Source organism: Teleopsis dalmanni, chromosome 1, assembly GCF_002237135.1.
Source record: "Teleopsis dalmanni isolate 2A chromosome 1, ASM223713v2, whole genome shotgun sequence".
In the NCBI taxonomy this organism is placed as follows: domain Eukaryota; kingdom Metazoa; phylum Arthropoda; class Insecta; order Diptera; family Diopsidae; genus Teleopsis; species Teleopsis dalmanni.
In genome coordinates this window covers 214,330,575-214,346,011 of record NC_051846.1, presented here as the reverse complement: position 1 = coordinate 214,346,011, position 15,437 = coordinate 214,330,575, and the positions used below count along the sequence as shown (strand labels likewise).

At 33.0% G+C, this 15,437-nt stretch overlaps 1 protein-coding gene across 1 annotated transcript in view; it reads right to left on the bottom strand.

Annotated features, from left to right (window-relative positions):
- LOC119671915 (disintegrin and metalloproteinase domain-containing protein unc-71-like) overlaps nt 1-15,437 on the bottom strand; it is a gene marked incomplete at its 3' end in the record, with an annotated part of 88,048 nt that overhangs the window by 49,383 nt on the left and 23,228 nt on the right. The window contains 1 exon segment of the mRNA XM_038082791.1: nt 15,261-15,311. Coding sequence (XP_037938719.1) covers nt 15,261-15,311 — 51 coding nt within the window.

The following is a 15,437-nucleotide window of genomic DNA, read 5'->3' as shown; positions in this document are numbered from 1 at the left end:
AACAAAAGCAATATCGCGAACGTACGAAGCATTAATATTCGCACTTCACCAACAAAGGATTGTTGCCAGATGTTTTTTTTCGCAGATACTACCGTCCACCAAACTAGTTTCGAGCTGTAATTTCATCTGCGCCTCAGGTATGTCTAAAAATAACTTTAAATATAAGAAAATTTAATTTTTAACATTTTAAGACAACTCTCAGGCTGTCCTGCTTCCGATTTTTGAAGATGATATTGGAAATATCTTCTAGCATTTATACGAGATGCCTACGAGCAGTGGCGTGTTCCAACAACGAGCGAATGGATTAAAGTACGAGTATGTGCAAATGAGTCTGCACATCGCTGAAATGCACCTGTGCAGCTATGCAGTTTGCGGGTGCATTTGCTGTGTGGACTCCTTAATGCACGCACGTGAATAATGCAACAATGAAACTGCAAATAATGAACGTAAACAATTCCCTGACCATTATTTACAATTTCGCTTTAAAAGGATACCTCACGCCGTGGATACTGCAGTTTCGCGTAAGGACAATAGAAAAATTCCTTTGTTTTTATTGTTTGATCCGCCAGCAATTCGTATAACTTTTTGTTTGTTTATATGAAGTTATGCGCTGGATGTGTGGGTGTATGACCAGCAACTCCAACAATGCTTTGTTCGAACAATGGAATCCTTTTGTTGCGTTTCAACAGATTTTGTTACACAATTTGCGAATTTCTTAAAAACTGTTAAACCACAGAAATTCTCTAAATCGATTTTCAAATCCAGTAACAGTTTTTTGTTCTAAAAAAGAATGAAGCTATTGTGGAAAAACATTGTTTAATTTAAATATTGTAATAGCTTTTATTTTAACTCATATTTGCATACGTGTTATATCGCGGGAGTGGCCATTGTACAAGGAAGGTGTCCACCGCATCAGATAAAACTTTTCCTTACGATTACTACAGGATGAGAAAAGCAAGGCTTTGTTTCATATATTTCAGATATTTTTGTATGAGTTGTTCTGTGTTTTCATTGAAATTGAGAGCTTAGATTTCCCAAAAAGATATAATACAATTGATGTCCAAGCCCGAGCAACTTTGTCCTCTGTAAAAGTTTTCTTATCCTTTTTGTTTCAAAGCATAGGGCCACATTATTCTTCACAGTTTGTTGGTAAGGTGCTTTTTATTTTCGTATGTATATAACACTACTTATTCTTATTCTAAACTCTTTTATGTTCTTGTATGTGAGAACATGGAGGGGATAACTCTTATTTTATTTGCTACTTCCAAATAATTGAGATACATAAATTGCAATACTGTACTAATATGTGGATAGTTGATATGTATAATAGTATGTTCGAATCATTTTTAATTATCTATATCCCTCTCTGAATGAAGCATGAATTCATTTTTTGATGAATTAATATTATTAATAATTTTCACTGCTCTTATTTTCAATGTTGAGATAAAGATTGCAACAATAAAATTTGTGGACAAATGAAATTCCATTTTGGCTTGGGCTCTCATTGCTTTTACTTTACAGGCAATGAACTAAATCCAATTTACTTTTCATATATAAAAAGGAAAAATGTTTCCCTTACCAACATAGGATGAAGTAGCAAATGCCAGATAAGCTTGACAAAGCATGCATCCAAAACGAGACTTCTAGTTAAAGTCACCATCCTAAAAACAGATACAAGTGCAAGAACTGTTGGGAATAAAAATTAAAACGAAACCAAAAAAAAAATATAAATATCCAATTGCAATTTGAATAAATTTAGAATTTCATTGTTGGCTTTTGCGCAATCCAGAGTGGATGCAGTAAGCACTAAATGTCAATTGCAACAATCCAACAGACATGTCAACATTATCCTTCAGCTGAAGTTAGTAAGACTTAAAAGTGATGAAGTTAAAACTAAATGAAGTCGTATAATTAAAAAAAAATACGTTAAAAATATCAGTTACTTCGGTTTCCACAATGGAACCTAAACCTAAATGAAATGGAGTCCAAATTGTAGATTCCTACTTGCACGGTGTTAAGCAGACATTGGTGCAAATTTTGAGAAGTCGAAGATGGTCTGATTATCCTTATAGAGTTTCAGAAATTTTATGAGTACTACGAAAATTGATTTCTTTAAAAAAATGTATATGCTTCGTTTAATGCACTGCCTGCTTAGTTATTGCAATAATGTGGATATATCTAGTGGTTAAGTTTTGCCCCGAAGTCCAAATATTTTTAAATGGGTCTGCATATTCGTATATTTAGTATAGCGTAAATTTTAAAAAAGTCGAAGTGTGTTTTAATAAATAAAAAAATGTTGTTATAACTAATAAGATGGTTTTACTTGTCCAGAATTCAATTTGAATTAAATATGTTAAACCGGATATGCTACACAAAACCTATAATGGCAATTTATTGTGTCAGATTTCTGAAGGTTTTAAATTTTGAAGTCATTGAAGTAATTATGTGGAACTACAATGCATCTTCAATGGTTTGTTCTGGTGAATTAGAATTTCTCTTGTTGATTTCTGCATTTGAAGCAAATTATTTTCATTTTGATGCTCATCCTAATTTAATTACATTTTTACAAAATTAAATTCGAAATTTTTCATTGTTACGAATTCACACAATTAGTTTTTATGCAAATGAAATCTACAAACAATGACAATTATGGCCACAAGGAAAGCAAACATCTTCCGGGTTCTCCTTGAGGAGCAGTTCGGGCGTAGGACGATGAGTTACCACAAAATGTTGTAATAAAATTTTTTGAAATTAAAATAGAAGTGTTGACAAAAATTATAACATCTTTTGGGATTTCATTTCAGTGCAGCATCCGTTGTTTGTTTGCTTGCCTGTTGGTGCTCGCTTTCGTGGAGCTGATGTCCTTATTGTAGACCATGCAACAGGATTGCAATTTCGGACGTTTTCTTACAATGAAGTATAATAATACCAGTATAGAAGTAGAAGACATCGGCAAAGTCAAAGGCAAAGGCAGAGGCGGAGATGGAAAAGGAGAACAATACCAAGTGGAAGAACAAAAATGGCATCTGTAATAATAGTAACAATCATAACAGCAACAACAACCACTTTCAGAGGAGCAGCAGGAATACAATCGCATAAACTGAAAACATAATAAGACAAAGAGAAGGCGACGCAGTATTGAAATGCAAGTCAATTGGGAATGAAATGAAAATGAAGTGAAAACTTTAGTGCAACTGTGGGACAAATTGTTTTGAAAGCACAAGTAAAAGCGGGACGACAAAGAAAATAAACTGAATTGTTTGCTTAAGTGCTTCTTTGAATACACAAAAAACAAAAAATAATGAATAAATAGAAACGTTCAAAAACGCATCAAAAAGATGAGGAAAACAAAACAGATAAATTTCATGAGCGGGAACGGTGCTCATGAGTTCACTTAATGACTTTATTTTTCCACACTCACTTAAAAAGTTTCTTATCAGCAGAGTTGCCACATATACGCTACTGTTGCCATTAAGCATTAATTTTTAAAACTCTTTTTGGTTTGGTTGAGTTTTTGTTGTTGCAGGAAATATGCTAAGAATTCACTAAAAAACAGAATACGAATTTAAACATGAAAAGAAAATGAAGCAGTTTTATGTCATATATGGATGTACTTTAAATGAAGGAAAGAAGCAACACCAAGGACATTCGTGTAGTCCCATTGGAATCGCGTTCTGCTGCCATACACGTATAACACTTTCTGCCGCTTAATGTAACTGAGCTCAATTCAGCTGAACTCGATTCGTCTTGATCCATCAAAGAAACATCACCAGGATGAGCTTATGAAGGGCATTCTAAAAGGATGTTTCTTCTTACATTGTAGGAACCAACGAATCTGTAACAACTTGCAGAAAAGAAAGTGCTGGTGTTCACTAAAAATCCACACAAACACCAAACACACACACATATATATATACATACACAACGAAAGGAGACTCAAATTAAATGAAATGAAGTGTGAGCTCTCAAACCCGAAATGTAGGTTTGCATATTGCTTTGCGATTTGAGTATGTGCGCGTTGTATGTATGTGTTGTGTGTATGTATATGTGGGTGTGTGTGTTTGTGAACTGATGTGGATTTTATTTGCGTGCGGCTTCTTAAGTGTGAGCTGTGCAGCAAGTGTGTGCGGGTAGCAGTGCGGTTTCATCATGGCAAAAGCACTTTTTATTTAATTGAAATTTGTGGTGACTGCACGCCGAAGCGTACAAATGTCTTTTCAACTGTGTTTGCAGTTCTTTTAATTAAAATAGCAAAATAAGTGGAATACGAGCAGTTTCTCTCATGTTTCACTTCTTCTTCCCGCATTATTAACATTAAAAGGAAAATTTTTGAATTTCAGTTTAAGCTCAGAAAAAACTTTCGAAAAGTTAAGAATGGATGGAGTTGAAGGGAACTTGAAGGGAAATTTCCACTACAATTCGTTTCTTCTCTTTGCTGTGATCTGAACTTGAGATGGAGAATTTTAGACAAATTCTTATATGCAAATATTTTTATTTTATTGTGATTATTTATTTATTTTAATTTCATATTTTCCAAGCAAATGGGAAGGTTGAATCAAGACAAAATAATTCCCATTTAAATAGCATGCCAACTCCTGTGATTAATGACGGCAAGCAACCAACTTTTGAAGCGGTGGCAAGGAAGCACTCTTTCCGCAGCGTCACTCTAACACGAAACAAAAACAACTTGCAATTCTGATATGCAAGGGAAGTACAAGAAATTTATCTTAGCTGTCGACTACTTGTAACCTATAAAGCATTTTTGTAGTTCAACCTACCGAAATGAGCGAAATGCATCAGAAGTTCCAGTGAACGCAGAAAGTACGAAGTTGTTATGATAAATTGCGGACACTGTTTGCTTTCAGCAGAAAGGGTAATAGACCCCTAAAGTAAAGGGTTAATTTCATTGATGATGTAGCTGTGGAGCTGCTAACGAAAAACAAAAAGAGTTGGCATTGGGAGGAGGCACAGGCTAAAGTGGCAGAAATGTGTAAAAGCACAAAGCAAACAACACTAATGGATTTTGTGGGAGGTGGTTAAGACAAAACGACCGGCAAATCCCTATTATGCCATCATACACACCCATCACCTCATGCACGGGCATGAGTTTTTGCGTAACTCGCTTTGCCTCCGCCAGGAAGCTCAGCTGCTGCGCTACCATCAAAGGAAAGCCATTTAATTGTCAATTTTTGTGAAAAACTCTGAGCATTTTTTGCAGTTCGTTATTGTTGTACATGTGAGCGGTACATAACGTTTTGTCTTTTACGGAACTTGCCAGCTAATTAAGACTTTAGCGAGTATGGTGACTAAATTGTGTAAAATATTTAAATTTATATTTTTCAATGTAAAAAATGTTTGCATTTTCGTCGCGGTTAAAAAAACATTTCAAAAGAAAGTCAATTACACAAGCCAAAGCACACCCTTTAAACTTTCATTAGCGTTCCATTGCCAATGTTTCTGACAGATTTTTAATTGAGTTCAACTTGACGTCGTTGGTGTTCTTTGGTTTGCCATGGTTTTGCTTCAGTTGTGGGTTTTCCAGAAAAATATATAAATTTATATTTTAAAACTGCCAAATTAGCTAAAGTCTGAAAGTACTGGTAAATTTTCAAAGCAATTTGTCACTCGCAGGATATCAAAGCACGTGTTTTCCAACTCCTGAAATATACTTATTTTAAACAGATTGTGAAACAGCTAGACGAAACAGAGAAATTCGTATTAATATTGCTTCACGAATAAGTAATCACAAAATTTGGAAAACTTCTTTTGGGTCATACATTTCGAGGTTACACCTATATTAAGCCGTCTAAACAGCACCTGTTTTTCTCTACGGTAACGAGATTTTATTTTAATATCATTTTAATTATATGGCTTCTGAAGTAGTCTATTTAAATATTTTGTACATGTAAATTATATTAAATTATGACCCCTCCAGAAAGGATTAAGAATTTGTATATAAATAACAACGTCGCCAATAAATTCTAACAGCACATTTAATCGTACTGCATTTTTATGTGATTTTCTATATCTATCGCGCAATATATAGACAGTTTATCGTTTCATCTAATTGGATTCCCTTCACCAACACGTAAAGTCAAATAGATCTTTCGAAGAATTTTTCTCTTGAATGCTTCTAAGGTCTTCTCATCACTGTTCGTTATTGTTTAAGCTTCTGCACCAAGCAGCAGGACAGGAATGATAAGGGATTTGTAGAACGTGATTTTTATTTGTAGAGAAAGGGCCTATCTAACCTAAAGTAACATATATTGCAAATAGCGGTTGCTAATTGAATTTTTAGGCTGACGTAATTTTTTATGTTTATGCTAGTGTTCAAATATACAAAGTTTTTACAACTTCAAACTTACTGCTGTCTGCAGAGACGTGGATCCCAAGATGCTCAGGAGATTTATTTGTTGACAGAAAGTACTTTCTTTAAGTTAGAAAAATTAGCACTGACGACGGGGTATGCAAGCAAGCAATTTCAATATTTCCGGCATACGCGAGCAGCTTCACACCTTTGTGAGATATTATTCAAGTACGGTTTAAATCTACAACTTTGGTTATCGTTACTAACTTTAGATTGAAGAAATCACATGAGAAGGAGAAATGGCTCCTAAAGCCGTATGTAAAACTAGTGATACTGTTAAGCGTATTGTTGAGTTAAATCAACTACTGAAAATTGTTTATCTATTAAAAAATTAAAGCTTTTTAGTTATTCTATACTTTTTATAACTTTTTTTATGAAAATACTGAATTTATATTAACTGTATCTATACTTAGAAATTTCAAACTAAAGCACTTATTGGAAATTTTGAAGCAATTAGTCGAATATCACTTTATAATTGGAATGAGGATTAATGAATAAGTGAGTTGAGTTTCAAATACCTCGCCGAAACTCATTATTACTAATTATAAAGTGTAAAACCCAAACACTGCCAAATACGATTAATCTCGTCGGCATCAGCTATCCCTTTGCATGCTTTCATGAATTAGAAACCAACAGCGCGTTCTTTATTCCACTAAACTGTTACTCTCTAAAGAAACAGAAAGGTATCAAAGAAAGGTCTTTCCGAAGAACGAAACGAACAGAATATGTTACTAATTAACGAAAATTAAAGCCAAAAATATCGCCTTTGGCAACGAGATGGAGCTGCGGCAAACTGAAGTAATCATATCGGATAGAATTACCGCAGTCAAAACTACACAACTAAGTTGATTTAAAACTTTTTCTTTTCATTTTCCTATCACATAAAATTTTTAATAAAAACTGTTTATACGTTTTACGAACAATTGTCAGTTTAAATTAAATTCATTGTACGTCAACCGACAAAGCAATGCAGTTGCCGGTGTCATTAGTTTTGAACTCCTGTTTTTCTATTAGTTTCGAAAAATCCGCAATGATTTAAGTGACAGCATTTGATTTTGTTTCTCTATTTCCAGACTCAAATTCACACCTATCGTATCTAAACTGAAAGGATTTGCCATAATTATCGTATATGAAGGAAATTCTTTGAAACGCATTGACAGTAACTCGGTATGTGACTCTGTCAATTTACTGGTTACACAGCAGTTTAAGTCAGTCATTTATTACGAGGACCTGCGAGCATGTCAAAATTGCATTCGAAAACTCATTCCAAAATGCGACAAATGTTCACAAGCAAATGCATGCTTGCATTGATGGAAACAAAAGAAGGATCGAAGAGCTGCAATGTGTGCACAGCAAAACCACGGTTAGATACTTTCCGGTAGGCTGAATACTTCAGGATGAATACATTTTATGCACCGTCATCTGCAAGAGCTATGTGTGCTTATCATACCAGACATTGTATGCTGTACTGCATTGCACACTGAGCCATTTTTTGGGAAGCATGGATTCTGTAGTAATTCCGTGTAAATGCGTCAACAAATCTTCTGATTTTCAGAGCAACGTTTGCCTGGCAGCTATTTAAGTTTCTAATGTCTTTAAAGTCTTGACAGGAAATGATATAAACGGATATTAAATGATTTTGGCAAAATTCACACACTTTGCATGCGATTTTCCATAAAGTCACATATCACAATTTATTAGAGTAAGAAATTCAACAGTGTAAAAAGGGAATGGTTGAAGCTAACATATAATGAATATGGGTTTTAAAATTTAAAGTAGTGGCAATATTAGTTTAATTAAATTTTACCACTCAGTTAAGCAACTTCTCGAAAAACAGGTCAGTCCAGTAAAATAGTCAATAGTCTAAATAGTCTAACTCTGTGTCAGATTACCGCCTTGAACATTAGCTGTTTCTTCAAAAATCTTGTATATCTCAATCACAATTTATATATAATTTATTTAAGGATTTTTATTGCAATTTTTTATTCGTTTGATTAAACTTTTTTAATCATTTATGCATTATCCAAACCTTTAGTATTAAATTGTTTTTGTAAAAGTCAAATATTAAACAAAATAATTGATTCTGACTACATTCGTAGTGGCTTCCTTGTCGTGACGCCATGCTTCAGTCATTCCTCATATTTCTCTAACATAAGTTCAACTGTAAAATTATCATCCCAAAGGAACAGAAATTCAAATTGCATCATTATTCCTTGGCAAGTAAATTATAAATGCAAGTTGGAAAATAAAGAAAAGTAAATAAGATAAAATTGCATAAAATATTCTGAAAAGGCACAAGATGGAAGCTACTTCTCTCTCTGAGTTTATGTTTAAGAAGTACAAATTGTGTAAAACATTAAATTAGTGCCGTGCCTTCGAGTTCCTCCTGTTTGGTCTACCCCGCCGTGTTTGTTCTTGCTGCTTAGGTTGGAAAATGTTCTTCTTTTTATGGTAAATAAAAGGTAAATAAAAACAACGTGCAAACTGCACAAGCTTCAAATAAATAGAAATAAATAGTATAAAATTGCACATTATCCGAAGTTACTCCTGCAAGAGCAAAAAATAAAGCCAACAAACTTTAGTTTATTATGCATATCTGGCGCATCCTGCGTCTTCTGAGCTCTGCTACCAGCTTGCCTTTTTTTCAGTTTATATCTGCAGTCAGATACACAGGACTCTTATTTCAGTGCTTGTTGTTGTTTAAAGTTCACTTGTGAATTAGAAATGTGAGATCTAAATGGTAAGTGGAATGGGCTATAGCCTTTATTAAATATTTACTAATTGAGAGAATTGAAGTAATTCCTTTTATTATTAATATAATAATAATTTTAGTAGCTTTTTAATATAGGTAGTTTTTAATTTCTTTTAAAGAAATTATAAACCATAATACTTGTTTTTATTAAAATAAAATATAATAAAATTATATTTATTTGAGTTGAAAATTAAACTATAGAATTCATTACTATTTGAAAAATAACATAGAGTGAATAAATCTACAGGTTACACATCTTAAAGTTACCAAGTTATGAATATTCAGACATAAAGAATAATTTTGAGGTTATAAGAATAATATTTGAGAGATTGTATCACTCTATATAACAAACAAATTGGGTTCGAATTCTATGAACACAAAATTTCTCGAGCTTTAAAATAAAAATACTGTCTAACCAGTGTTGGTACAAGTTTCACAATGTTAATACTTGGCATTAAAGACACGGTTATGAATTCTTGACATATTATTTAATAGCTAAAATAATCTAATTAATAGAGTTATTTTCGTGTATAAAATTTTGCAATATCTCGTTCTAATCACACTTCAAATTCAGTAGTAATATTTTTACTTTCTTTTAATATGATTTTATAACTTTTTGAAGAACATAATTTTCCGTTTGAAGTACCTTATTACTCCTTTAATGCAAAACTTAGACTTCAAAGAGTTGCTTAAATGAAGTCACGTGGGAAGCTTCAAAAATCGTACAGTCATAATTTGGAATAATCTGTACTTGAATTGCATTAGAGGAAATAAACACCATATTAAGCGTTTTAAATGAAAAATTATAAAAATCCCTCTTATGTTCAGTTTGACGTAAAAATTTTTTCACCTAATGACACAGTGAGCTTGACAAAGCAAACTTCAATCCAAGGCACCTGATTGTGGGGGTATATTTGTGATACTGTGCTGATTATTGATAATCTTTTTGACCCCACACCCAGCTGTGATTTTTTTAATTGAAGGTTTAATCATCTGTAAATTATTGTAGCGATACAGTTTACAACAAAAAAATCATTCAAAGTGCAGAGCAAACCAAGTAGAATAAAAACGATGATCGTAGACACAATGTTTTTTCATCGGATTGACTAATCATTGATTTTTTGATGTGAGATTTGTATATAACGTTATTCAATTGATATATATTGCTTCAAAGAGTTCTTTCCTGTTTATTTGTTAGATTTTAATTCAGTTGCAGCTGCTGGCGGTGTTGGTGCGTTTTACCATTCGCTTTAATGGCAGTGAAACGGCATTAAAATTGCTGCCGCAATCTACTAAGCAAATTCAAGTGGATGTTTTATTGCGGCAACTCATTTAAACATTTAAATGCAATTTCGTGTGCAATTTGTTGCAATTGCAGTTGCTGAAAGATCGCATTTTTCTTGAAAACAATGTGTCCCACACACCAACGCCAACACTAACACTATCCCAAACTGCAAACTCATTCAGCATATAGCACACACGAAGAACTTCCGTTTCCGGCATTCTTTGCTAGCTTGCACACATTCACATTAGAGTCCTTGAATGAATTCCTGAATGTGTGTATTTCTCAAAATGTGTTCGTGCCGATTTGTGGGTTTGCCCACAAGCTGGGCATGTTCACATATATAAACTTTTAATTTAAGGATGCCATGGTCGAACTACAAAAGCGAACTGTCCAGCAACGACTGCCAGTTTTAGGCTTTCCTGTAAAAAGTATTTGGGCAGCCTTCGTTAAACTCACACACAAATTCCAAAAATGCTAAGTGAAAATGTGAAGAGAATAAAGTAAATCTTCCAAAGTCGCCAAACTTTTTTTATATATATTTCGACAGTTGAATCGAGCATGGAAGTGGTCGTGTGGAGTTGTAAATCCAACCTATAGCCTTGCAAATGGAATTTTAGTTTTAGCTCCCTTTACTATCTTTTCATGGAGAATTGCATTAGCAACAGAAAAGTAAACTAATACTTCAATAAGTTTTTCTTTTTCTTCCTTTCAAGTATGTGAAGAAGAGTGTTGGAAAAACCTTTCAAGTTTGGATAAAATTCGTTTAGCACAACCGAAATACATGTCTCTCTCGCATTCATTTAAAAATTATTTTCGTTCAACTTCTACAAATTAATTTAATTTTATCATATCTCTTTAAGTAAATATGTACTAAAAGTAGAAGACTTTTATTCAAGTTTTGTTCAAAATTAGATTGTCTAAAAACAATTTATGGCTTGGAATAGCTTTCGAAGTAGAAAGAATTCTGTAAAGGAAAATTTGAAAGTCTTTAACAAAATAATTATTATGTTCCAAAATTATGAATTCAACTTTTGCTTAATCGATTTTCTAATCCTGCCATTGCAGTAGCATGGATTTTTGGTTTTTTGCTCTTCTTATATATTGGTAGCAACTTCTTGGTACGCTAAATGGTCAGGAACTAAAAATAACTCTGCCCAGGTACCACCATTACAAAACCATTTCATGCCACTATGCTAGTCCAGCATTTTCAGATCGAGATTTTCTAATTTTCTAATAAGTGGAAGTTTATTAACGATTTTAGAATAAACCTCAATTGCCTTAATATTATTATACCTTAATAATATCTCTTTGTTCAGAAAAATTTTTCAAATAATTTCATTATACGAACTGTTAGCTGTCGCATCGTAAATCAGTTAGATGGGAGATCTGTTAAAAATATTTTTAATAGACAGATGGACAGAAGGGCAGAACAGATAGCAACTTGTAATGCAATTGATTACATTACAATCAAATTTGCAATACGATTATATGCAACTGCTTAACGGAATTGATACTATAGTATTGTGACAACTAACCAAAGATAATTCTTAAAAGCGTCCGTAAACTAACATTAAGGGCCTGCAAAGGTTCCTAAATCACACGGATAAACTTAATACTTTTTTCAAATCTAACTAAAAGTGTAGAAAACTGAAATTAGTGCATTTCAATTTGGAATTATAATCCACCCTATTTATCGAAATATATTTAAATTATTTTTTTTAATTAAAAAAATAGTTTACTGGTTTTTAATTTGGGATTATAAGCTTAATATTTGAATTATTCAGTAAAAATTTTTAGAATAATTCGAATTCTAAAAACGAAACTTGGATTGTTTTGAAAAAATTCAATAATTCTGTATATTCGAACAGAGCATTTTCGTCATAACATTAATGTATACATCAAATACGATTCATTTAGAGTTTATTTTAATACTTTTGAAATTATTAAGATGATTATTATTACACACAAACCAAAAAAAGTTTACCAAACAAAAGATACACCGAAAACTTTAATGACTAAAATTCCAATCCCAAATTCCAATCCAACCACAGCTTCATAAATAACAAAGCAACTAGAAACGGAGAACTGCAACTACTCAGTCATCCCAGCGATATTGGCAATTTCACCTTTCATAAAAGTAAACTGAAATAATTTAACAAACTTCGGAAAAATATTGTGAATTGAATGAAGAAACGACAAAATTTGAGTGTTTCCCAAACATTTGTTAAGAAACTGACTTTGAAATATGATTCGATTGAACTATTTTAAAGTGCAACATACCATATTTGGTAACGAATATCATTCGCAAAGTTTAATCCTTCCGAAATCCAAATTGACAGAGTATGGAAATCTATCAATTGTCATCTAACATTTTTTATACTTACGACTAATTATTTTTCATGTTTGATATATATTTTTTTAAAGATTTCTCTAAGTCGCTTATTTATCGAAATATAGTTAACATCCATTGCTATTATCACTACTTCAAATGCTTTATTTCAAAAATGGAGAAAATAATTGGGAGACGAAGCTCCAATCAGGCTGATATATTGTTTCAATCAATTATGTGGGTATAAATACATTTGGGTTAAATTGCAGTTCGTTTGCTACTTGCGACTTAAATTGCTGCAATAAAAATTCCAGAGATTTTACAATTGTCGCACTCGATTTTATTTACTTTTCAGATATGCGCGAGCGTATTTGCGAGCGTATTTGGAAGCAGAAACTTCAGACGAAATAAATTGCTGTTTTCTGCGAAAATGTCTTTATTGTGTGTAGAATGCAATAAAAATCATTTGTGACAATAGAGCAATATAAGCTCGATTAGAAACGAGTGCGGGGGAAAACGGAAACAGAAGCAGCGCGTTTCTTAGAAGAAGAATGAAGAAGACGAATGCAACTTTATCTTCGTGTAGTGAGGTGCCAAGTTACTATTGCACAGCTTTCAATGTAACTAATTCGGAGAAGTTACTAAGGTTCGAAACACATAATACTGGAAGACTATACTATAAAACTTTGAATAATTTGATCTATTGGCCAAAATTACTCAATTGAAATGTATACAATCCAATTCGTTTTATTATTGAATATATTATATTCTCATTTTTTTAAATTAATTATTCCATTTTCTTTATATATTTGCTATATATTTTTCTGTTAGTTTCACATTTCACAAAAATGCTAAAGCTTAGATACATTTTCACCTAAAAACTGAACGTAACAGTACGCGTTGACAATAAACTTAAGTGATGTTTCAGTGAAGGCGGTTACCTGCGTTTACATTTTTCTAAAATTCAGCAAAATTTGTGCAAGTAAGGACGAAATTTTTAGTTCTTCGCATTTCCAGTCTCTACATAAAGAAATTGGCGCACGTCTTTCAGTGGAGCCAAGTACAGCTTTGTGCACGTTGCACGTTGCATGCACATAACCTTAAGGAATTTCCTGTTAGGAAATGACTGCACACGCGTTCCATCACAATATCCTGCAAGGACTTCCGTTGCAGGTACTTGGCAGTCTCAACACTGGTGTAAACTTTCCCAGCCTGCCCTACCCATACTTAGGCCGTCCACTTCATTCATTTGAATACTTTTTTAAATTCAATTTTAATAATTATTATTTCCATAGGTGAACGTAACAAATTCTTGAAAATTAAATTTAAATTATTGCGAAAATAAATTTCCATAAATTGTTATTTTTATTTTCAAACCCAAATTATGCCTTAGCATTCACATTCAACATAGAGACGTTCATTACGATATAAACTTTATTAGAGAAAATAGTTTCGAAAGTGTTCGAAATATGAGGAGTGCAGGACATAAAGAACTATTTTTATGTGAACCTCTCTATTTAACTATCCTATACATAGGCAATATACAGTTCGAAGTTGGAATACTTGACTAACATTTTAGGATGCACATTCAGCCAATTCAACTAATTCAGGGATAATTGAATGTGCTGCAGTAAGGCGGCAACTTGTTGCCTAATTTTACAACTAAAATATTAAATAAATTTATAACTGACGTCACTGCAATAAAAAAACAAGAACATTGCAATAAACAGCTGTACAGGCAACAGCGCAAGAATGTTGAATTCCATTTGATGGGAGGAAGGTGCACTTTACTGGTATATATTTTGGTGTTTCGTAGCATTAAATGCTTACAACAAATGCTGCTGTTGGTGCTACATAAAATTTAATGGCAAGTTTTAAAGTCCATTTAGACTACATTAAACTGCAGAAGTGCATACAATCACGCAGAGTTTATGTTACCCCACATGCACAAAGACTAATGTGCATGGAAGTGTATATCCGCACGTCCGGGAAGGCATTTGCAGTTGGTCGTTGACTGAAGTCACATGCAAATTACAATCTTCAAAATGGCAGAGTGCGTTGTACTTGTGCCAGTGCCAGTGCCAGTGTCTGAACTGTTGCCAGTGACTGGGACTTCCACATCCACATCCACTTCGACTTCGACTGCAACTGCGACTGGAATGTGCCATGTTATTGTGTCCCGGGGACACAAAAAAAGCGCAGTACAAACACTCACACTAAATGGAATCTGACTGCAATTTGCAATTGCTGCGTTGAGTAATGGTGACTTAAAGTGTTGCTGTACTTATATTGAATACATGCAAGGATTTATAGCAAAACTGTTGTAAAAGCTTTGTCATACCACTAGTTTTGTTCTTTCAAGACTTTAATATTTATGTATAATATATGTGAAATGTATTTCACACTTTTCTTTTTACAAATGAACCCTTTGAATGATACTCGTATACATTTATGTACAAGCTTCTATGTATTGAAGCAGTTTTGCATAAAATATGGTATATTAAATTTCAAACTTAGTGTCACTTACCAACAGGACTCTCTTCATTCCAAAATGAATCGTCCAAGGTGTAATCCGCCTCTGCAAGAAAGAAATTATTACTTTTAAATAATTATTCTCAAAATTAAATACTTCGTTTCACATGCAATAAAAACAGGAATAAGCGGTCCTTATTTAAGACAAGGTATATGCAAGTGCAATTTTAGT